Source organism: Pteronotus mesoamericanus, unplaced genomic scaffold (assembly GCF_021234165.1).
Source record: "Pteronotus mesoamericanus isolate MK-2021 breed Mesoamerican mustached bat unplaced genomic scaffold, CSHL_Meso_final contig_82, whole genome shotgun sequence".
Lineage (NCBI taxonomy): Eukaryota > Metazoa > Chordata > Mammalia > Chiroptera > Mormoopidae > Pteronotus > Pteronotus mesoamericanus.
The window spans coordinates 8,755,237-8,779,249 of record NW_026555265.1 but is presented as its reverse complement, the minus strand read 5'-3'; the positions used below and the strand labels follow the sequence as shown (position 1 = coordinate 8,779,249).

The window sequence follows — 24,013 nt, the reverse complement described above, 5'->3', positions numbered from 1 at the left end:
TCAATGGTGCTGGGTTGATACCTTAGATTCAGGGGAATTTCAACCTACATTAACAGATAGACTTTGGAGGCATTCCAAAGTATTAGAGGGATTTTCTTTCTTCCAAGTAAGCATGTGTTGCAACTGCATCCTGTTCCTCAGAAGTCTTGGAATCAACTCAGATGCAGATGATTCTCTCTTGCCTCTCTAGCACATTCTTTATCTAGCACAAAGTGGGAGTATTTTAAGGTCTCCAGATCTTGTTTATTTTGCATCTGTAATGTGCAGACCAGTAGTGGAGTTATAATGAACGATGGAATGCAAGATTCAAAAGTAGCACATTACTCAGAGCAACTTACCAAACCAAAGGATACAAAAGAAGAGCCATCTCCAACTCCAGTTGGAGAGAAAATCCGGATTCCAATCTAGTCCTATAAGTAGAATAGACTTTACCTACCTTTCCAAACTCTCTACCTCTTCTTCACTACTCCTAGGCTGTATTTGCCTAGTTATTTTCCTAAAATTCCTACAAGACTCTTCCTGTTTGAGCCTTTGCACTTTTTCCCTTGGCTGAATACTTACGACCTAGCTCATCATCATTCATATTGTCCAAATAGCACATCCTTAAGGAGATCTTCCCTGACCAACCCAAACTAAAATAATCTTTACCCCAGTTCCCAAGTCAGTCTCTATGACATTAGTTTTATTTCTCCTACTGCAATGATCACTATATAAAATTCCCATTTGTTTATCATCTCTCTCCCTTTGCAAGGATAGAAGATTCATGAGGTCAAGAAACTGTCTATATTTTTTCACTGCTGAATCTCCAGGGTCTAACATCATACCTGGATCATAATAGACAAATTTATGTTAGTGAATTGGTTGATGCAACAAAATTACTTCAGCACAAACTAAATGTGCAGTAATATGCAGTTGGTCTTTACTAAAGTTGTTCATGTTAAAAGACCAGAGAACTGTCCTGTGCGGGTGATTCAGCTAGCTGGAGCATTGTACAGTATACCAAAGGGTTGCAAGTTTCCATCCCCAGTTGGGGCACATGTGGGAGGCAACCGATTGATGTTTCTCTCACTCACTTCTTCTCTTTCTAAAATAAAAAAAATGTATCCTCAGGTGAGAATTTTTTTAAAAAGACCCAAAGAACAACCTTTTCTCCCCAACTGTATTTTGCCACGTATAACGCACACACTTTCGGCAAAACTTTAGAGGGAAAAGTAAGGATGCACATTATACATGGGTAGTACTAATTCCGTATCTATATAAATGTTTTTAATTCTTTAATTTGTACTTGTGCATTAAAAGTGTAGCTCTAGAAAGCAAAAATTCTTGTATCATATGTGTTCAAAAATAAATGCTAAAATTCCTTTATAATATAAAAAGCAAGTATCTAAATATACATAATTATAAAATTAAAACAAAAGATTTTTTTGCCAGAAAGTTTGGGCCAAAAACATGGGTGAGCATTATACATGACAAAGTATGGTAATAAATTTTTTTTTGTTTTAATAATTAGTTTAGCAATTAGTTTTACTAACTAGTAATTAGGAATTTTGTTTTACTAATTATTTTAGTTTCTCTTTTTTGGAAAATTATCTTATGAGATAACTTCTCACAGTTATATTTTTCTTTAAATGAAATACATACCAACACATTTGTACATACACAGAATTTTTATTAAACATACATTGTGAGAAAAAGAACATGCTAAAGTGCTAAATTTCATGTAAATTAGATAACTTAATAAATACAATGGTGAAAAAATGAAAAGGAAAAACATGATTTAAATAATCTCACAAAAGGGCAGGAACATATCTTAATTGTCATATAAGAACACAATCATCAAAATATAAAAGGAAAAGAAATCTCTCTAGTAGAAGAATATATTTCATAGTTCCACCTGTTGATAATTTCAGTTAAAAATTCTATTCTAAACACATGAGCAGTCTTACTCTTAACCAACATATACATTTTAATCAGTGGTAAAAAGGGGAGTTCCACTTCTCATTCACACTGACAAAGTGACAGCATTTTTGTTACACAGCAGTTTCACTGGCACTAGCAGTGGAAGATGAAGGAAGTAGATTTCTGAATTCAATTGTTAGCAAAGAATCTCTCTACTGATAAAGATTCAGACAAAAATACATCTCAGGTAACACAAGCATTAACCAAACATTGCTGTCTTGTCGGAGGCTGTGAAAAAAACATGTGAAAATACTCTATGTTAAATAGTAGTTTTCTGCTAAAGAAATTCAGTGGGCATGTTCTAAATTATTTAGGGCTTCAGTATAAATCAAAATTAGCATCTGTAATATGAAGCTAACGTTACAGTGTCAACATGTCTTGAAATCCTGTAGCCAATATTTGGCTATAAATATTTGGAGAAGTCGGTCAAAAAATATATGCACATCAAAAATGAATATTTCTTAAAGAAACTTTCATGTATCAAATATCTACAAACTGAAAAGTACCCATGGAGTGTGGGGTCACAATAAATACTTGGCTGACTTACCAATTATACATGCTGTTTAAGAAAGCCCAGGGAATTCAGGTGAAAGTACATATATGCATACACACATTCCTCTAATAACACCCTACCAACATATATATGCTGCCTGTCATTACCAAATTAGCATATGCAAAGTATCAATGCAGTTAAAATTAAGTTTTAAGTAAAAAGCTCTGGCTTCTTAGATAAGAGAATGAACTTTGGGGTTTATTCAAGAGTTCTCATGTGTAAAATATTTTATGTTAATAGAACAATACTTGTCACTTAATAGTTTTAGACAATACAGAAATTTACAGAGAAGTTAAAGCTTTATACCATTGCACAGAGGGAAAAAAGAGGGATTAAACCAGATTATGACTTTGAATACATTTATGATCAAAATTAACACATACACACAAATCAAAACATATTTCGCAGTAGGACTTGGAAAAAAATTTTTGTATTGGTCTTTTTTGAACCATGAAAAAGAAGAAATTAGTCTTGTTTTGAGACTTTCAGGAAATGAAATTAATTTTATCATGAAATATCAGTTTGATGATGAACATGTTCCATCATCAGTATCTACTAGTAAAGTAATTGTGTTATCCAAAAAGGTCAACAAACTCTAATGGAATGAACAGGATATTGAACTCATTAATGAATTTTACAACTGTTTTAAGCATATAAATAATCTCTGGTTTTATACCCACTACATTTCAGAATTCTGTAAACTGTGAAGCATTCAATATGTTTAATGTGGCAGAAAATACGTTTAATGTTTATTTTATTCTGTTCAGTCCTTTTCCCATTAAGCATGCAAACACCGTCATAACCATCTTTGGTTTCACTTCTACGAGGTCATCAGGTAAGGCATATATCCGGGCACCAATCTTTCGAGCAACTGAAATGGCATATCTGAAAAGACAAGAAAGATATCTTGGTATTTTTTATCTACTGTGTTTTCACTCAATATATACTGACAAAAGAATGAAATATTTTGGTAAGTCTTAACTTTACAAAAAGGTTAAGTTTATGAGTCTTTAAATCATATTCCTTATACAAATTGTACTTAAAAATGTGAATTTTAAGAACATAGAAACCTTACTTGTAAGGATTTAAGAAATTAAAAAACCACTATGTTCTAACGTAAACCATAAAAGCTTACTTAGCATTGTTCAGCTTGTCCTCATCAGAAAGGTCTTCTCTCCTTATCATTTCTTGACGAACTGCATTTGGTGCAATGGCATCTATTAAGTCTAGGACAGGTAAACTAGTGCTAATAGATTTGTCCTAAAAAATAAAGAGTATATGAACATTCGTATCAGACCAGAAGGTCATAACCACGTAACTGAGAGCAATTGATAAATTTTCTTTATACTTAACGTTCAGGTTTTCTTCAACGAGCACAAATCACAAACCATTTAAAATACACTTCTGCCCTGGCAGGGTGGCTCAGTTGGTTGGAGGGTCGTCCCACACACCAACAGTTTGTGGGTTTGATTCCTGGTCAGGGCATTTACGTAGGTTTTGGGTTTGATCCCTGGTCGGGGCATATACTGGAGGTAACCAATCAAAGTTCCTTTCTCTCTCTCTCTCCCCCGCACCGACCTCCCTTGACTCCCCCCCTTCTCTTTCCCCTCTTCCTACCTCTCTACAATCAATTAGCATATTTATTTAAAAATAAATGAATAAAATATACTTTTCCTTCCATCTTTCCATCTTTACAGAGCTTACAGTGTAGAGAGTCGTCACCATACCTAAGATTTGTGGATGTGACAATTCCTAAAGTATGCTAACTATAGCATTTATCCTATAAAAAAAACCAACTTTTGAAAGGGAATAGAAGGTAACTTTTAAATTAATAGTTTTGCAATTCTAGTAATAATATATTTTTTAAGAGCATGGATTCCTAAGCCTTCACTTAATATTTTTCAGAAAGAAAAATGATAGTGGAAAGGAACTAACATCTACAAAGGCATTATTCTTGTCGCTTTACATTTTCAGTTTTTTTAATCCCTAAAGATGAAGAATATAAAGTTCACAATACTCAAGTGATTTGGTCATACAACCAGCAAGTATGGAATCACTATTTGAACCCATAACTGTTCCACTCCAAGATTCTCTCCATTTTTTTAAGTTACCTCCAAGTCAAACTAAAAATGGACAACTAAATTCTAGTGGATAGAGCATTGCCCTTGAAGTCCTAAATCCTGGTCTGAAGTGATTTTACCACTTACCAGTACTTGAGCAAATTATTCTGTCTCTCAGCTTGAATAGTGGCCACTGTTGGTTGCCTATCCAGAATCTACTCCTTATGGAATACTTTCTCCAACCTAACAAAACTCGTATTTTTGCTCTGTATCTATACTTCCAACATAGGGATATGTGCTCCAAGGAAAGCTGACCCCCTCCACAGCTACAGGGCTGTCCTGAATTAGTCCTAGGCCATGCATTATGAGGGTGGGGTGGTCAAGTTACTCTTTTTAGGTATACAGCAAACATACAGTAACATCTATGTTATTAAAATTTCATGGGGGAGAATGTTTAGGAAGAAAATGTCTAAAAAGACTTCTTGGGTGAATAATAATGAAAAAAAGTTTGAAAAACTCTAGTCTAAGCCAAATAGAGGCTAAGCCATATTGATTTAATTTGGGCCTAATTTAATTTAATGCAAGGTCCTTCCTATTCAGGAAGAGTTATGGAAAGCCAGCAATCCCTCCCCCTAGATGTGAATGACACTATAAAACCTCTGTAACCAGGAGCTATCCAGTAACCAAGAGGAGAGCCAGCTTTAGGGTGAAGTTGGCAGTTTAGATGGCAAAGCAGAGACGGGCAAAAACCTGAGTCCTGAATGACATACTTTAATTACTAGCTCAACCGATCCTGAAGTCTGTCCTACAGCTCTGGATTTCTGCTACTGTACCTTCTCTTTTGGTTTAAACCATTTTAAGTGGTGTTTCTGTTACTTGAAGCCAAAATACTCTTTCCTAATCACTATAATGGAAATGTCATAGGATTCCTAAGAATATTAAGATAATATAAATGAAAGCATCCAATACAGTTCCTGGCCGAATGTTGTTCTTAATAAATGTTTGATAAAATATGAGGCCTGTGAAACAGAGTAACAGGTTGCTCTCTTGGGGCCATGATCTATGAGCCACTGCATTTATTAATCTTAGAAAAATTTATATTCTTCATTTTCAGGAATGTTCATTCTATGAAACATTTGAGGAGGGGAGAAGTAGAGGGGTACAAATAATTAGAGTCCTTCGGTCTGTCTCATGCTGGTAATTGAGATCTGTTTTTTTGGCATCTTCTCTATTTCTGAAAAATTCTCACAGCTGTTTTGTCAATGTGTCGTCTACAGACCACCTACATGAAAATTATCTGAGATGCTTGTTCAAAGTACAAATTTATCCCTATACTCGAATTAATGAGTCTGCGGATGGGGCTAGGAATCCACATTTTTAATAAGCATTCTAGATGTACACCATTATATTTTCTAAAATTAAACTTAATGTAATTCTATAATAAATTTATAATTTCTATGTGCTTGCTTTTCATAATATTTCTGTAGTGATTAAAAAACAGACAAGTGGCTTAATTGTACTGTATTTTGATTACTTATTGACATATTTGTGAGGGTTTTTTTTTAAAGTTTGGGGAAAATTGTTGATGTGTTTTGGTTTTCAGCTTCGCTGAGGTCTGAGGTAAAACTGGCAAATAAAGTTGTGAGATATTTACAGTGTACGTCTTTATACATTGTGAGAGACTCCTAGTCTTTCTAGTTAATGAACACAACCATCACCTCATATATGTATATATTTATTTTTATATATGATGAAAATATGTAAGTTCTACTGTTAGCAAATTTCAATTATACAATATAGTGTTAACAGTGGCCATCATTTTATACATTAGATCCTCAGACTGTATTCATCTTATAGCTGAAAGTTTATACCCTTTGTGCTATTTTAAATATTTCTTCACTTAAATATAGGAAGTAAGGATTTTTCCACCTATCTCTCTATGATTCATTTTAGGAAAAACTTTTATTGAGTTGCATGAAAATTTGAGTTTTAAAGGTCATATCAGATCCCTTATCTCCCTATTTCCAAGAAAACAGGCCTATCTTCCAACTCCTCTGATTTGTGTATTATCAGTGAAAAACTTTACTTCTGCAAAGGGAATAGGGGTTACAGTAAAACCCTTAGTTTAGTATATAAATGTATTTTCATCATTTTCCTTCCACATCTGTTAACTTACTCATAAAGAAACTACTTAAACAAAATGAATTTGTAGAATCTTAAAGACAGTCAAGAGTTTGGCTTGATTTTCAAGATAACAAATTATACCATCTCTTTTTCTTAATTTCTTTTGGGAATATTTGATACATATTCCTATTAGAACCTTCCATTCCATTGTTCTTCCAGTCATTTCTGAAGGGGAAAAAATGATGTGGCTGCCAGAATTCCCAAAAAAGCTTGACAGGAACCCTTCCGCATGTGATGCTCTTTATATATACTGGCAGTACCAATAGCTTAGGAAGTCCCATTTATTGAGCCCTTACTATATGCCGCGTACTATTGAGCACTTTGTATTTGTTAACTCATTTAGTGTGACAACAAACTCAGAAGACAGGTACTATTAATATCTCCATTTTAAACATGGGAAAACTGAGGCATAGAGAAATTAATAATTTTCTCAAGGTCACACAATACTAAATGGTAAGCAACAAATAAATTCAGCTTTATTTGTCAAGAGATGTAGACCAGCTGCTAGTATCAACTGCTAAGGTTTCTATATAACACATGCCCTTCTCATGTGCTTCCTATTTCACTTAGCTGATTTCTATAGTATCACTGACACCCCATAGGATTCCAGTTTTCTTATTTGTCTCCTTCCCTGAGGAGTGAGCTCTTTGAGGGCATTACGTAACTACAGTGACTAGCAAAGCACCTGACACAGGGTAAGCTTTGAACACAGGGGATGGCAAAAGTAGGTTTACAGTTGTGTGTATAGACAAAGACATGCAGATTATGATTATTACAGTAGCTGTACCAACTCAGAAGAATGTCACAATACGACTGTATACCTACTTTTGATCACCCTTGTATTTATGGAATGAATGAGCAGTATGCCACACAGTTAATAAGTGGCTGAGCTGAAGTCAGACCCAGGGCCATAAATTCCATGGTCTGGTTTTCATCCTGCAGTTAGACATATCTGGATGCGAAATTCAGCTATTCTGCTTCATAGCTCTATGGTGGTAGAAAAGTTACCTAATTCTTCTAATGCTTTTTTTTTTTTTTTTTTTTTTGCTTATAGAATTGAGAGGGAAAAAGAAACAATACTGTATAAAATACTTAGCACAGTGACACACAAGACTCAATAAATGGCTATCATGATTATCATTATTGGCTGATATACCACTTCCTTATATTCTTGGTGAGGAAAATTGCTTTGCCACTAAAAGGGTAAGTTTGTCTTTTCTAAAATATCTAGGTATAGCCTGCCTTAATTATGATCAATCGGTTCTTACTACTACCATTTATAGCTTTCAAATATAATGCCTTCTTACAGTTGGAAAAAACCTCCCCACTCCAACTATTTTTCAACATTCACTGCCACACTTCTTAACTATTTATAAAGGTTTTATTATCAAGCACCTACTAAATGCCAAGTGCTTCTGCAGTATATGTCTGCCACCTCAGTTTTAAGTAAGATCACACTCTCCAGTCTACTTTTCCTGGTGAGTTCTCTCCCTTTAAAGGGTTTGTGTACTCCCATTTTTCAACCGTCCCTTCTATTCAACTGATCACCAAGTCTGTATTCTGTTTTATATCTCCTTCCATCCAACTCTTCACTTTCTGAAAATCACCTTGAATACAAGCTTGAAATTGAATCCATCTTCATTCCTGAAGGCAGCTGCACCTCAAGACAACCTTATTTTTGTTATCATGTTTTCCATTTATCCAGGCCCCAAATCAAGAGTTTTCACTCCTCTCTCTCCTGTGCATCCCAAACTCAAGCGGCCAAAGCCTACTACTTCTTTTACAACAGCAAAAAACTCTTCATTCTTAACATTCTCACTTCCCTACCCCTAAAACTCCAGATTCTTCGCTTCACACCTTGAGTTCAGCCTCTGCTTCTTAGGTACTGTTCTTGAATTTAAACCATTCTTCTTCCAACCCATCCTGCTCACCACATTCAGAACAGTATTCCGAAAATAGTCACTCTTCCTACATTAATGCCCTTACCAATATCCTGTATTAAGGCCAGATTCCTCCATAATATTGGCCCAAGCTGTATCTTGTATTATGTCCCTTAGGAACCATCCTCTCTAGCCAAACTACCTCTCGTCTTCTCGGACTTGCCTTCATTCAAGATGGATCCCTTATAGCTTGTTACACGCCTCTTACTCTCCACAAATTCAAATCCTTCCTCTCTATGGTGGTCAAATCAAATTCAACTTTCTCCATTACTCTTTATTGACAATTCACTTGGAAACAATCAATTAGAATTATCCATAATATTAGTTGCACTAATTCTTTGGATTTTATCATTTATTCTGTAGTATTATTACCTTCTCAGTTATACAAATTTGTCTTTCAAATAAATGGTGAACACTCTGAAGGCCAAATTAATTTCTTGTATTCTATATCTTCTTATTTGCCTAGAAATGTAACTAGTAGTAAGAGCTCAATAAATACGTATTAATTTGTTTCTAAATATTTTCTCACTGTATTTAATTACACACATGCTAAAAATTTTTCATAAATATGCAAATGCATATAACTGCAGTAAAACAATTTTAATGAATGACTGTCAATTAGAGAACTTTATGTGTTCCCTTTCCTGTTGTACATTTTTAGTTGTGTTTTATGTCTAAAATATATAAAGACATATCATGGACTGATATGTACATATTTTTTTAATAAGTAACATTAAAAAATCAATGTTATTAGTTCCTTCCAAGATGTTAAAGAAAAAACACACCTGAACTAGGACACGGGCAACACCTCTGCCAACATCCAGAGATGTTCTGTTAAGACAACTTGGGGCTCAGTTTTTGGTAAAGATGAGAAGATAGAATTTATCAATTTCTGATATTTCTTCTGCTCTACATGTTGTTAAATATATGAGCAAAGGCAAAGAAGAGAATAAAGGTGGGTAGATAACTCTTGGGAGAACTTAGGGATTCATCTGTTTGCATTCCTTCATTTCACTAAAAAAACTAATTGCTGATTTTTCACTTATAATAAAATCACAAACACAAGGCTCACTGAATGAATGTGTATAAGCAGACATGCTTTGTTGTAGCTAACATCGGCTTGCATGCAAAAGCAAAACAATGAAGATGCATGAAAATTAGTGGGTATGTATGTACACATTACATTTTGAATGCTTTATGAATCATCCACAAATGCTTGGAAGTGAGTGTTAAGTGCCATTATGAAGCCACATGACAAGATTTTTTTTTTCCTACCAGTTTTCTCAATTCCCACTCGAATCCGTTTGGCTGGCTCTGTTATGTCTTGGAAATGATGTCAATACAATTCTGAAATTGCCGCTAGGGAGCACAAAACATTATAGGTCTTATAGAAACAATGGGTTTTTAGCTTTCTTTTTCATCTGACAATTGAATTTTTTGGCTCTATTCTATTATTTTTAAAAATTAGATTATCAGAGTCTGATAATATTAACCTGCATTTATACTCAATAAGACAACCAATCAAAAACCTAAGAATTCAAATTGTATGCTTTTGATTTATACATACCAAAAAACTAGTATGCCTAAGCTCACAAATTATGTTCTTGAGATATAAATTAATGTAATTCTGAACCTAAACCAATGTAATTCCCAATAAAAAATTTCTTCCTAGACTTAATTTCTTACCAAACAAAAAAATTTTTAAGTAGCTTTTGATTACCTTGAAGCTAGAAATAGAAGTATTTTTGTTTGCATTTTTAAGAGTCTGATTGACCCATTTAATTATAATTTCATCATTTACTTTTTCACCTTCTCCAAGATCTGATAACACATTCAATGTGTACCTGTAACAGAAAAGATGTATATTTGAAATTGAAAGGGGTGAAATTTGCTCCCAAACCATTTGTATCAATATTTAGGTAAATATTTAAGAAATATTTCAGTTCTAATAAATATTTCTAATTTTAGTCTGGTATTTGCACTTAGTTACATTCCAAAGTTACAAAGCTCAGTAATCAGAAACAAAAACTACTATATGGCATTTAAAAAAACTTAAAACAACTCCTTACAAAGCAGTTTTCAAGAGACATTAAGAACTGTGATTGTTCCTAGAGATTTACCCCCTTTTAAAATAAAGATTTATTTACAAAGAAATATTTTCATAGTATATTTCTTCCGTGTTTGTTATTCTGCAGAATGAAAACCTTAGTTCAGATGATTTTCTGAAGGAAACTCACAGTGTTGCTATGAACATAGCCCTTACCTTCTCATTAGCTGCCATACCAATGCCAGAGTAAGTGTTGCATTCCCTTCATTTAGGTCCTGCCCAGCAATGCCAACCAGGGAGAAGTTGGCCTTATTCTTCCCAAGGTCCACTGCATAGTTACAGTTTTCAATCTACAAATAAGTAAAAGTATTGGTATAAAAAATATATCTCTTGAATCTGCAAGCTTAATTCAGTCATCTGTAACATAACTATGGTGACACCTTAAATTTATATTACAGAATTTCATTTCATAATAACACAGTGGAATTAAGAAAATTATTATTCCAATTTTATAGTTGAAGATGTACAACGCACTGAGGCGTTAACCTAGATAAACAACTGGCTGGGAAGTTTTTTTGTTTGTTGTTGTTTTTTTCCTTTTTTTTTTTTAGAATTTTATTTTAATTTATTTTTTCAAATACATTTGTCTCTGCTGGGAAGTTTTAAGATCCTCTTACCTTAAAAGTCTTGACTGTCCAAGACTACACAGCTTATCAGTGGCAAATCTGTGATTCAAAACCAAGGTTCCCTGAATTCCATTAATAGAGGTAATAAATAGAGTTTTGCCTAAACTCAAAATTAAGGAATAGAGGAAAAATTGTTTCATTAACAATTTAACTTACTCTCCAATATTTTTGGTCTAGATCTTACCCATTCTCTGAAATTCCACATTTAGCCCACTTTCTTCAACAAAGGTTTAACCTTGACTGTACCAGCTGATAATAATCTATCCCTTCCTTGAACTCCCAATAATACTTATTTTGTAATGCTTATCCACCATCATATATTTATACTTTGCATTTTATATACTCTCTTTTGCCGACCATAGCAAAGCTCCTTTTAAAGGGCAAAAACTATAATATGTACAAATCTGTGTCACACTCTCCCCACCCTGGCCTAGCACCCAGCATAGCACCCTGCCTACAGTAAGAATCTGATGAATGAACACCAAGTAAACTACTTACATATACACATAATTTACCTATATACACATATAAATTCAATGTATTTGAGTATTTTATCTCACTGAAATTATCAACTCCTGTAATCTTGTAATATATCACCAGTAGTAAAAAGTACTTAATAAATACTTTAGAATAAAGTAAACTTTAGTTAAGAAAATAGTATAACTGGTTTCTCCTGATCTTCTTTCCCAAGTTAGTTGAGGCCTCATTACAAAACAATTAAATCTAGGATACGGACACATTTTTCTAAGAGTAAAAACATATTTCCAGAAAAGGTGAGAAAGGGCCATACAATAACAGAATTTACACAAAGAAATGGGTATTGTTCTTTAAAAGAGAGAATTCAAATTCCCAAAGGGCAGTGTGTAACAAATAAAAATGCAAAAAGATGTTTTGAACTTGTTGTAATATCTGCTTGGTTCCCTTAATAAGTTAAAATCTTTCATATGTATTCATTTTCTTAAAATACAAGGAAATATTCCAATATTCTTTATTTTTCCTAGTAGTCACATTACGTTATCAATTTAGTCTGCTTACTAAAAGTATATGCTATAGAAATGCACAGATTTGAAAAAATGGAACAGATTCCTAATTTATGGAAAATAGCATCAGAGCTCTGATTATGTAACAGTGTGAACAGGAGGGATAAAACCCAGCGTGCTTTCCAACGACACCCTTTTCATTAGGAAGATTTTCTAGCAAATCATAATAATCACTTAAATATAAAATGTGTTTCTTTGAAAAGCCATTTGTTTTATAGTTTGACCAAAATTCCTGAGGGGCATAATGGTTAGAAAGGAAAGCTGAGTTGCTAGCCTAGAGATCTGGCGTAGAGATCTAAGATACTAGCACGCACTGAAAGGAAAAAGGGAAATGAATGCTAGCGTAAGGGAAAGATGTGTTCTAGGTGGGGGCGGGGCGGGAGAGGAAGGGAGAGGACGGGAGAGGAAGGGAGAGGAAGGGAGAGGAAGGGAAGGAGGGAGGAGAGGAAGGAAAGGAGGGAGAAAGGGAGGGAAGGAGAGAGAAAGAAAGAGAAGTCTATGTGGGAGAGAAACACGGACTGGTTGTCTCCCCCACACGTCAACCAGGGATCAAACGTGCAACCTAGGTATTTGCTTTGACCTGGAATGGAACCCTCAACCTTTTGGTGTATGGGACAATGTCCCAACCAATTTAGTCACCCAACCAGGACTTTTTGGCAACATTTGATTCCAAATTTGGCAAGCTTAAACTCTGAAAAGACACAAAACTAAAGGAAGAATAAGAAATCAGGTTCCTAGAGGTAAGCCATGTTTATAGTAGTACTTAACACTCTAAAAATGAATCTACTCCCTGAAAATGTAAATGCACAAAGTTCAGAGCACTGGACAAGAACTGGGCCTTAGAAATTCCTAAAGCTGTCAGGCTAAAAGACTAGGAGCCTGTAGAAGATAAGAATGAATACAATAAAAGGAAAAAAATGGAGGGTGCAGTCTCACAGTGTTAATGGAAGAAATGATTACCAAGCACTTGAAGTATTTTGAACAAAAGTAAAGCTTAGATCATTTGGAAAATGAGAAAAATCATGTAATGGGATACAGGGTTCCAAGTGGGGGAAAAAAAAAACTGAAGAGATAATGAAGAAAGACTATTTAAGTGGTGCAGCCTTTATACATGTGAAGCAAAGTGATATCTGGTGGTGAATGTACAAAATCCATAAAATAAGTCCCTGTGATACTGGGCCATGAAAGTAGCACTTATTTTTCAAACATCTTGAAGTTATTTCAAGCTTATGCTTCATTCTATAAATAGCTGGTATTTGTTAAAAGGAAGCACTCTACCTATGACTCATTTGTGACATCTTATAATTAACATAAAAATTCCAGGTATAACGATTGTTTAATTTTTGTTTTTCTGTTACAGTTTGCATCTGAAAATTTAAAAACCTTACATGAAATTAGTTAACAAATTTTTCTGAATTCTACTTCCATGACTAGAATTGTAGACAAATAAAATTTAAAATGTAGGCATGTCCAACCATTAGGTATACTGAAAAATATCAATATAAGTCTCAAAAAATCATACTAATCCTTTAACTAATTTTAATATTATGATGCATTTCCTTTTATTTTTTAAAACAGTTTTTTGAAGTATAAAGTCTATAATGCATATTTAGTCTAGAGATCTGAAGAATAAAAGTCCTTTCTGAATGCATGTCTCTTTTTGTGCATTTTAAACAAATTAGATTCATATGCATATATGCCATTTTGTACCCTGCTCATTTCCAAGTCATTATTAGTAAAATACTTAAAATGCTATTTTTAAAAGATTGTATTTATCTTTAGAGCCGGGGGGAGGGAGAAAGAGAGGGAGAGAATGTCAATGTGTGGTTGCCTCCAGTTCCCTGCTTTTCATGACTTTGAATATTTCTTGCCAATCCCTTCTAGCCTGCAGTTTCTTTTGAGAAATCAGCTGACACTCTTATGGGAATTCCCCTGTAGGTAACTAACTGCTTTTCTTTTGTTGCTTTTAAGATTCTCTCTTTATCTTTAACCTTTGGCATTTTAATTATGATGGGCCTTGGAATGGGCATCCATCTTGTTTGGGACTCTCTGTGCTTCCTGGACTTGCATGTCTATTTCCTTCACCAAATTAGGGAGGTCTTTTTTTCATTACTTTTTCAAAAAGATTTCCAATATCTTGCTTCCCTCTCCTTCTAGTGCCCCTATGATGCAAATGTTGGACCTTTTGAAGTTCTTAGAAGTTCCTTATACTATCCTTGTTCTTTTGGATTCTTTTTTCTTCTTATTCTGATTGGTTGTTTTTTCCTTCCTTATTTTCCATATCATTGATTTGATTATCAGTTTCATCTACTCTATTGTTTTCCTATAAATTGTTCTTTATTTCAATTAGTATATCCTTTATTTCTGATTGAATCTTTTTTATGTTGCTGAGAGCCTCACTAAGTTCCTTGAGCATCCTTATAGCCAGTGTTCTAAATTCTGAATCTGTTATATTGCTTTTCTCCATTTTGTTGAGCTCTTTTTCTGGAATTTTGATCTGTTCTTTCATTTGGGCCATTTTCTTTGTCTCCTCGTTTTGGCAGCCTCCCTGTGTTTATTTATATGTATTAGGTAGAGCTGCTTTGACTCTGTGTCTTGGTAGTGTGGCCAATTGTAGTAGGTGTCCTGTAGGGTCCAGTGGTACAGGCTTCCCTATCACCCAAGCTCAGTATTCAAGGTACACCCTTTTTGTGCGGGGGTGCGTATACCTTCCTCCTGTAGTTGAGCCTTGGTTGTTGCTGGCAGGTCAATGGGAGGGATTTACCCAGGCCAGTTAGTTGCAAGAATTGTATGACCACTGACCACCAACCTCTGCCCTCTGTGGAGGATCAGCTGTGCAGGGGCGGGGTGATGGTGCTCCGACGTGGTCTGTAGCTTTCCACTGAGTGTGCTGGCCCTAGGGTTTCCTGGGTGGTAGAGGCCAAGGTCAGCCCCCACCTGTGTTTGCCCAGGGTCACCCTGCCTGAGCTATAAAGCAATCTGAAATGGCTGCTACTTGTGCTGGGCTTGGAGATTACCAGACAAAGCCAAACTGTGAATCTAGGCTGGCTGCTGCTAGTGCTGGGCTGGGGCTTACTGAGGCCAGCTGTTGCTTGTTTGAGAGGATTCAAGAAGTTGTGCAGCATGAGCCATTAATATGAAAAAGCAGCCTGAGTGGGCTGGTAAGTTGGGTGGGAGAAGAGTCTCTGGGGATCTCCAAGGTGGGTCAAATAGTGTTAGCCAGGTTGATGGAGTGGCAGATATGGCACCAGTTTGCTGGCTCTTTGCGGGGAGGATTTAGTAAAAGGACAATGACCTCGGATCATTTTGATGCCAGATGCTTCAGTTTCTTCCTCTATGTCATTGGTGACTTTCAAGCTGCTACCCCACTCCTGGGGCTCAGAGGGAGTGAGTCTGAGTAGGTGAGTCCATGTGTGGGGTCTCGAAGAGGAACTGCTTGGAGCTCCAGCAGTTTCTTCCACCAAATCAACCCCCACTGGCTTTTGCAGCCAGAAAATGTGGGGACTTACCTTCCTGGCACTGGAACCCTGGGCTGGGGCACCTAGTATGGAGCTGGGACTCCTCACTCCAGAGACATCCCTTCCAAATTTTTCTCTGCCACACATGGGTGTGGGACCAGCCCATTCTGTGTCTGTGTCCCTCCTACCAGTCTGGCTGTATGTGGTTTCTTTAATTCTGTAGTTGTCAGACTTCCATTCAGCTCAATTTCTGAGGGTTCTGAGTGATGGTTGCTCTATATTTTAGTTGTAATTTTGATGCGGCTGTGCAAAGAGGTGAGCCAAATGTCTGCCTACACTGCCATCTTGATGAGAAGTCCCAATAAGTGAAATTATTAAAGGACTTTCTGAAGATTACTGACATGTATTACCAAACTGAATCTAGAAAGGATATACAAATGAACATTTCCTCTAACAGTGAATGCAGTACAATCCGATTGCTTCTTATTTTAAATTGTACCTCTTTATTTTCATGTGTATGTATTATCCATTGTTCTTTTTCTGTAAATTATTCACTCATATTGTCTGCTTTACTATTTTACTATTATAATTTTAGTAACAGCAACCACATTTTAAAAGTTGATTTGTATGAGCTATTCATAAGGTAAGGATATTAACTCTTTGCCATATATATATTGCTAATATGTCTCCAAGTTTATTGTTTTTGTTTGCCTTTTAATTTTGCTTATGGTATTTATTTTTGTTTACATAAGTTTAAAAGTCTCCAGACAAAATTCTATCATTTCTCAAAGGCTAACTAAAAAAATCTCCTCCTCCATAAACCCTCTCATGACATGTGCAGCCTGTAACCTTTTCTTTTTTAGAAATCATAATATTCACTTTTGTGTATACTGTGTTGTATTGTAGTTATGTACATATCTCCCTAACTTCCTTAGGGCTTCCTGAGGACCAACTCCATGCCTTGTACTATTTTATATCTTGCATTTCCCTGTACAAGTAATCAATAAATATATATTGAAAAATGTGAACAAAAAAACAGTAAAGATTTGGCAAATACTGGCAATTATAAAATAGTAATGCATTTATGATGCATCTCAAAGAACATTAAGTACTACGACTTCCTAAAGACAAAAATGGGTACATAGATTGTCTCTGACTAGGGAAACTGCCTCCATCTTTCCAAACATTTATTAAGGCAAACTTATAAAAAGGCTAGTTAGCTTAACACATTTGGTTTGAATCAGAACCATGGGAAGAGATCACACTTTACTAAGCTTTGAAAAAACTCTTAACTCTTCTGTTTTATATCAGAACAATAACAACATTATTTCATTCACCTTCTTCATGTTCCCTCCAAGGGCAGGATAAGGAGGTTTGTTAACATGGCTCCAGTTGACTGGCACGCGGATCATTTCGTAGAGCTGGAAGATCACTAAAGCATCTGCGAGATCACTAGAACAGGGGGAAAAGAAGGTGAGGGCTGAGGAAATGTTGGCATTACCTAATTTTATTAAGCACAATGGAAATGGGCTTAAGTCTTTAAAAATACAAAACAGTCATTTAATGCTTAAAGGAGGATAGGATACATCATTTGACCCAGAATTTCTAATCTAGAAATCTGTCCAAAATTTTTTCAAAAATGTTTACAAACCTATACATGCACAAGGACATTCATTGCCTTAGTATTTATAAACTTCTAAATGACTTATAGACCAGGCAGTAGAGGGCTGTTGAAAAAACTATTCATACCTTGGACTTCTGGGTCACCATAAGACATAATAAGGCAGATTTCTATGTACTAGCATAAAAGGCTTTATAAGACATATTATGATTCTAAACGCAACTGGCAGGACACTGCATAGTTTATTATTTCTCATGTTGACTTTCAAAATTAAGAGTATTTAAATACCTATATGTGCTACAGGCTGTTAGCAGTGACTATCTCTGGGCCAGAAACAGGAATATGGGAATGGTTAGGGGCAGATTATCATGTTTTATTTTAGTCTACATACTTATTTCTTGAAACTTGTACATTGGGAATGGAGTTCATATACTGCCTATGTATTATGATTTTTGAAACTTTTAAAAAATGATTAAATAAAAATCACAATAACTACATAATAGGCAGCTGTCCGTGTTAAATAACGAGGGTTAAATGGAAGGAATTTATGAGCAAGTAGGAAATACTGAAGTGAGAACAGTACTACTTTCGATTCAGAAAAACATGTTCTCCTGAGGTGCTCAAATTATGTCTATTGAGTCTGTTTTCAATTCTGTATGCTAAAGACACAAAAAAATAGCAATTGATCTTAAACTCGCTATATGCGGCTATATAATGTAGCTTTTCTCTCTCAACAGCTTGTTCACTGAGTTATCTTTAGCTAAGATTCATATTAAAGCTACTTTGCATCTCTGAGCACAAACCATATGCCAGTGAAGGGGGCTTGGCCCTCGCTGAGCAATGGAGGGAGAAAGTCTATTTTGAAGGTAATTGAGAGCTGACTAGGTTACCCAAAAGCACATGGAAAATTTTGCCTTAAAAAAAAAAATCACTAAAGTATTTGTATAGTTTCTGGAATCTCATCTATTTCATGAATTTTTCTTTTTTACTTTAAATGAATTTACTCTTATTTTTATGTAGTATGATATTATTATTTATGTTTTGCAAATTGAGAAACTGAAACCAAGAGAGTTAAAGTGATTTCCAAAGAATTCAAGATGTGTTCCAGAACCAACTTGTCATAGAAAAATTCTAGGGCTAATAGTTCTTAAAATACATTTAACAACTTGTTTAGATGAGAAAACTTTCAGTTAAAATCAATCTAAATTATTCTAATGCTTTGGTTTGGTTCACATTTCATATACTGTAGGTGAGGAGCTAAAATCACTTGTTGAGTTTAGGAATATGATTCAGGCACAAATTCATGGACATATGGTTCTGGTGGCAACTAAACCCTAGCTAATGTTTTTCTATATACACTGGTTCTCTTTCAGGTCATATTACTTTTGAGAATTTTCTGAATTCCCTTTCCCAAGAAAAAGTTACATATGCCTAGAAGCCCTGTGTTAGCATTTCAAAATCTAACTACAAATAATCTTTAACTAAAAATTTGGTCAATTCTCTTCACTACTGTCAATCATAGAGAACTCTAGAGTTCTTAACATTTATGAACAAGTTACCATGAATTTCAATAAATCTTAATCCCCTAGTTTTAAATTTACTTTTTAATCAAAATAGAAATGCATGCTCATTGTAAAACAAAACAAAATACCATAATTAAGTTACTAAGATTAAAAATAAAAGTCTCCTCACTACTTTCAAATGCTACCCTCCAGGTTGCATACAGTTTGGTATTTATCCCTCCAGATTTATAAAGAAAATTCACAAATAAATATGTATACACTCAATTTTAAAATAAAAATAGGACCATACTAGACTTGTTATTCTTTTCTATCAATTAAATATAAGACATTCTTTCAAATGTCCATAAAGATCTAGTTGCTCCTCACTTCCAGTATTTGAGTCCTTTACTGCCCTGCTACTATGTTAGGAGTTCCAGTATAAATGACATATATCTCTTGTCATTTAGCTGTAATTTACATAGCCTTGAGTTTATCAAATATGAGCCTATCACATCAAAGCCAGTTACCATAATAAGGCACTACTGGTTTTAGGTTTTAAATAATATTTTGAATATACATCAACAAGCAGAACTTATTCCATCATAAATCCTCAATTAGCCAGTGAATTTAGTCTTTGGTGGCATTAATCTTCAGTTCAGATTTAAATAATAATATAGTTTATGTTCATTAAGGCATTTCCTTGGCTGTGCAAAGTATTAATATGTTTAGTTAATTAGGCCTTTTTTCTTAAAAATATATAATTAGCTGAAGTTTAGTTCTTTTGCATTTTTGAAGCCAGGCTGGTAGATCCTAAAATAAAGAAAGTAGAAAGGTTTTCTTTTCAACCATACTTAGAAAAACACATTTTCATTAGCACTATCAGAGAGGACAAGAAATGATTCAACAAAATATTTTCTTAGTCCTACCAATGTTAATAATGTATTGTAATTTTTAAGAAAGAAACAATAAGATAAATTATAACAATGAGGGAAAGTAAGTTATTTCTACAAATTAGAAAAAATATACATAACAAAATATGGTATAATTGTGCTTTTGGCAAAAATAAATAGAATGTGACTTATAATGAAAAATATCGATATAATAAGAACTATTTATAAATTACTACTATTCTACTCTGTTAAATGGAAATAATTTATTTTCCTGGTTAATAATTATAAAAGAGTAAGATGGATTATCTTAACCAAATTGTTTATATCATCAAAAATTATAACTATTATTACCATATTATCATTTAAAAAATACTATACTTTTAAAATAAATCCATTCCATTGCCAATTCCCACCATTCTGTGATTTTTATAAAATGTTCTCATGTAAACATACCTATAGTTTGAAACTAAAAAAGTTGGACATTTGTCTTGAAGCTGAAATACAATAAAATATTTACCTGTACAAATGATTAATGTATGGGTTGACGCCCAAGGAATTCATCCAGTTTCGAAATGTCCTCTCTTCTTTGCTCTCTCCTAGAGTAGATACAAGTTCACACTGATGATTCAGATCAAAAGGAATCAAGAACTGCATTTTAAACCATTCAGACAGGTACAAACTGGCCATACATACTTTGCCATGGTTCCTACAACACTATGAAATTTTTAGGGAAAAAAAATCTCTTATTGCCAAAGTCTCTTTTTCTCCCCTCTGTCTAGAAAGCTTCTATTTGCTCTAAATTTTTCCATCTAGAATTCCTTACTTTATGTGTGTGAATTGAGCCATGGGTTTCTCTGTCCAGAAAAGTAACAAATACACCTGTATAGTCATATATGTAGTTAGAATTGCATGCAAAGGGATTGGCTAGAAATTAATAAAAGGAAATCTTTTAGCCCTCAAGGTACAATGTGCACATTAAACAGAAATAGAAAAGCTAAACCTTTTCCAAAGCAGTATTACTAAATTTGTACAGATAGGGTTTTAAACAGAAAAGTTGCTGGGCATACAGAACTACATTTTAACTACACCAAATAGCAATGAAAGAGGCAGGATTGCAGGTTAATATAAAAATAAGCAATGAGGGAATAAAACTATTTTACAGTCTTCTTGAGTTATTTTAGATTGTCATTATTGAAAATACATACGGACACAGCCCTCACACAGGGTGCTAAGAGAAAGACATATTTCACCATAGTAAGCCCCAGACCTCAAAGATCACCTTAAGAAATTCCTGTAGGCACTATTATTTAACCTACGATCACTTAAACTCCCTGAGTATTCCCTTTGTAGCAGTGCTTATTTCATTTATACGGTAAACATGGGCTATCCTGTTATACAAAGTGAGCAGAGAGAGATGTGAGCTCTCCTTGCCATTTCTGCCTTCCAGTCATCCCCCCCCACCCCGTATTGCAAATAGTCCCAAGTCACTATAATACTATTGTTTATTTTTCAGCAAAGTTAGGGGATGACAGAATGGCCTAGCCTGCATCTCATCACCAGACTCCTGAAAATATGAAACATTTATAGTATACCTCTCATCACTTCTAAACCAGAGGCAAGTTCAAGTTCCTCTCTAGACTTTGTCTCATGTGAGATTCCCAGGGCAATTTGGCCTATAAATCTACAACCGTCCGAGTTCCAGGAGCCCATTCGGACCGAGCCATCGCTGCAGTCATCTTCAGACTCAGTGCCGCAGATACTACAAAGCTGCACACCCAGGAGAGAAGCCAAAACCTTGCAAGATCTAAAGGATTCTGTTTTCTGTGCCACTGTTCAGGAAACAATCTGCCAGCTGGACTTTCATGTGGTTTTCAGTGCCATTACTTAACAGCTTTCCCAAACTGTTGAAATCTTGCTCTATTAAATTATATCACCATATAATTTCTTTCTTAAATTTTGTCAGCTCATGTCTACATAATCTGTTTTATCTGCCACTACCCCTTCGTAATAAATAACCTATTTAAAAACCTTTTTTTAAAAGAACCAAGTTAAACTAAATATTTCTAGAAACCATGCTTGCCTTATTTTACAGGAGTTATTAAACAGGTACAAATTAAATGTCTGAATTTTCCCCAAAGTGACATAAATATAAACATATTATAATCCATAGCTTGATGCATGTGACTTGGGTTTACTTTTTAGTTGTTTCTCTATTACAATCTGTTATTTTGCTTTATATAAATTTTTTCCAGTAATAAGAGAATTTTTACATTATTTCCATTTCTGAAAATCCAAATTATGTTTTAAAATTACAAACACTAATAGCATAACAATTGTTCATTTTAATTATAATATTTAAAGTCTGTTGAACCTGATAATATAGTGAATAATATTTAAAAGGACACTAAACTTGTACCTTGAACTGTGTTTGGTAAGTTTCAGAGGTTCTCATTTCTTCCTATTCTCAACTAATTATACATTATTTTAATTTTTAATACCTGGTAAGTAAAATAAATTTTATAAATTGGGCATTTATTTATCTAATGCCATCTCAAGTTGTCTTAGTAAACAGGTGCTCAAAGCCAGCAGCACTATTCATTTGTGCAAGAGCCATGGTAAAGCATTACAAAAACATACGTATTCCAGGTTGGAAATGTTGTCTGCATTGCAGACAATGAAAGCAATCTTAGAAGTAAAATATTAGTTGCTGATATAAAAGAAAAAAACTACAAAACATTCTTTTCATTTTCAGGGTCAAACTGACATCTGCAATTAAAAAGTTTCATGAAAGGTGACAAATTTATTAAAAATAGTCTACTGAGAAGAAAAGGAACTAACATATTTGACACTAACTAAATCTGTTAAGTGATATAACGTATTTTCTTCCTCTATCTGACTGTTACTGAGCACATACTGTATACTCTTTCATTCATCAAAGGTCTTTTTAACTCACTTTGTATTACTTCAAAATAAGTATTATTAGTCTTGTTTTATATATGAGAAAACCAAGGCTCACAGAGGTTATTCAGATATTTAATGGTGGAACCATGATTGAACAAAGTATAATTCCACGGCCTATGTGTCTTCCATCACCACAAATTAATTCTGACATGGTCTCTTTATACATAGCCTATATATTTGGCTCAATTTCATATGAAGGTTTAATACTTAGTTGGGTTTTTTATTTTCTTTAATTCCATATAGATAAAATTATTTGCCAATGAGGACATACTAATATATGAATATGGGATGTGATGAGGTCAAGCTTCAAACTTCATAAGGATCTATAAACACAAATTTACAGAGGAAAAAAAATCCAATGACAGTCAGAGTCAAATACATTTTGGCAGATGTATCAGGACATACATATGTTCTAAATAAAGATGATTGATAAATATTTCCCATGGTATCTTATATAAATATAGTAAATACTAATGGAAATATTTAGCAATCTGATTCACACTGAAAAATTCCAAAAGCATGCTGAACACTAGCAAAAGAATTCAAACGTTAAAAATAGGAGAACGAGCAAGTTGGAAAAGATATCTAGCAAGAATTTGGTGACTATAAAAAGCAGATCATTTTTAATATGCCACTCTAAACAATGCCTTCTAATGTAAGACGGAGGGATTTTGAAATTTTCCAGACTCATAAAAACTGAGCAGTCTTTCTTTTTTTTCAATTTTTTTAAAGTTCTAATTTCTCATCCTAAATTTCTCTGCTGAAAAATCTATTATCTATCTTCCCTCTTAGTTATCTAAGTAGAAAATATAGTCCTTACTTTATTTTACTGGATCTCAGGAAGAGTGAACTGAATTAATCATGTTCCTCAAAGACCATATTTGTTAACTCTGAAACTTCTTTCACTAATTTAAAAAAAAACTGTAATTATAAAGTGACAGAGACATTGGAACTCTGGTTGTGGCAAAGAGAGAAAGACCATGAAACTGACTTCCCATTCTGTCTCACTAGGGAAGAAGGGAGTAAGTAGTGTGGGTGATGTGAGCAAATGAACACCAAATCATCAAACTCTCCCCTCCAAGAAGAACCCCTACTTGAGAACTACCTTCTCC

General features: G+C 34.3%; 1 protein-coding gene across 1 annotated transcript in view; it reads right to left on the bottom strand.

The window, feature by feature from the left end:
- Nucleotides 1-1,801: 1,801 nt before the first annotated feature.
- The window catches only part of PLS1 (plastin 1), an 85,550-nt gene continuing 63,338 nt past the window's right edge, over nt 1,802-24,013 (bottom strand). Inside the window, exons 11-16 of the mRNA XM_054585153.1 lie at nt 20,458-20,536; nt 17,265-17,379; nt 10,960-11,093; nt 10,417-10,540; nt 3,648-3,772; nt 1,802-3,397 (exon numbers count right to left, since the gene is read on the bottom strand). Of these exons, the coding sequence (XP_054441128.1) occupies nt 3,262-3,397; nt 3,648-3,772; nt 10,417-10,540; nt 10,960-11,093; nt 17,265-17,379; nt 20,458-20,536 (713 nt within the window). The 3' untranslated portion in view covers nt 1,802-3,261. The remainder of the gene's footprint in view (nt 3,398-3,647; nt 3,773-10,416; nt 10,541-10,959; nt 11,094-17,264; nt 17,380-20,457; nt 20,537-24,013) is intronic.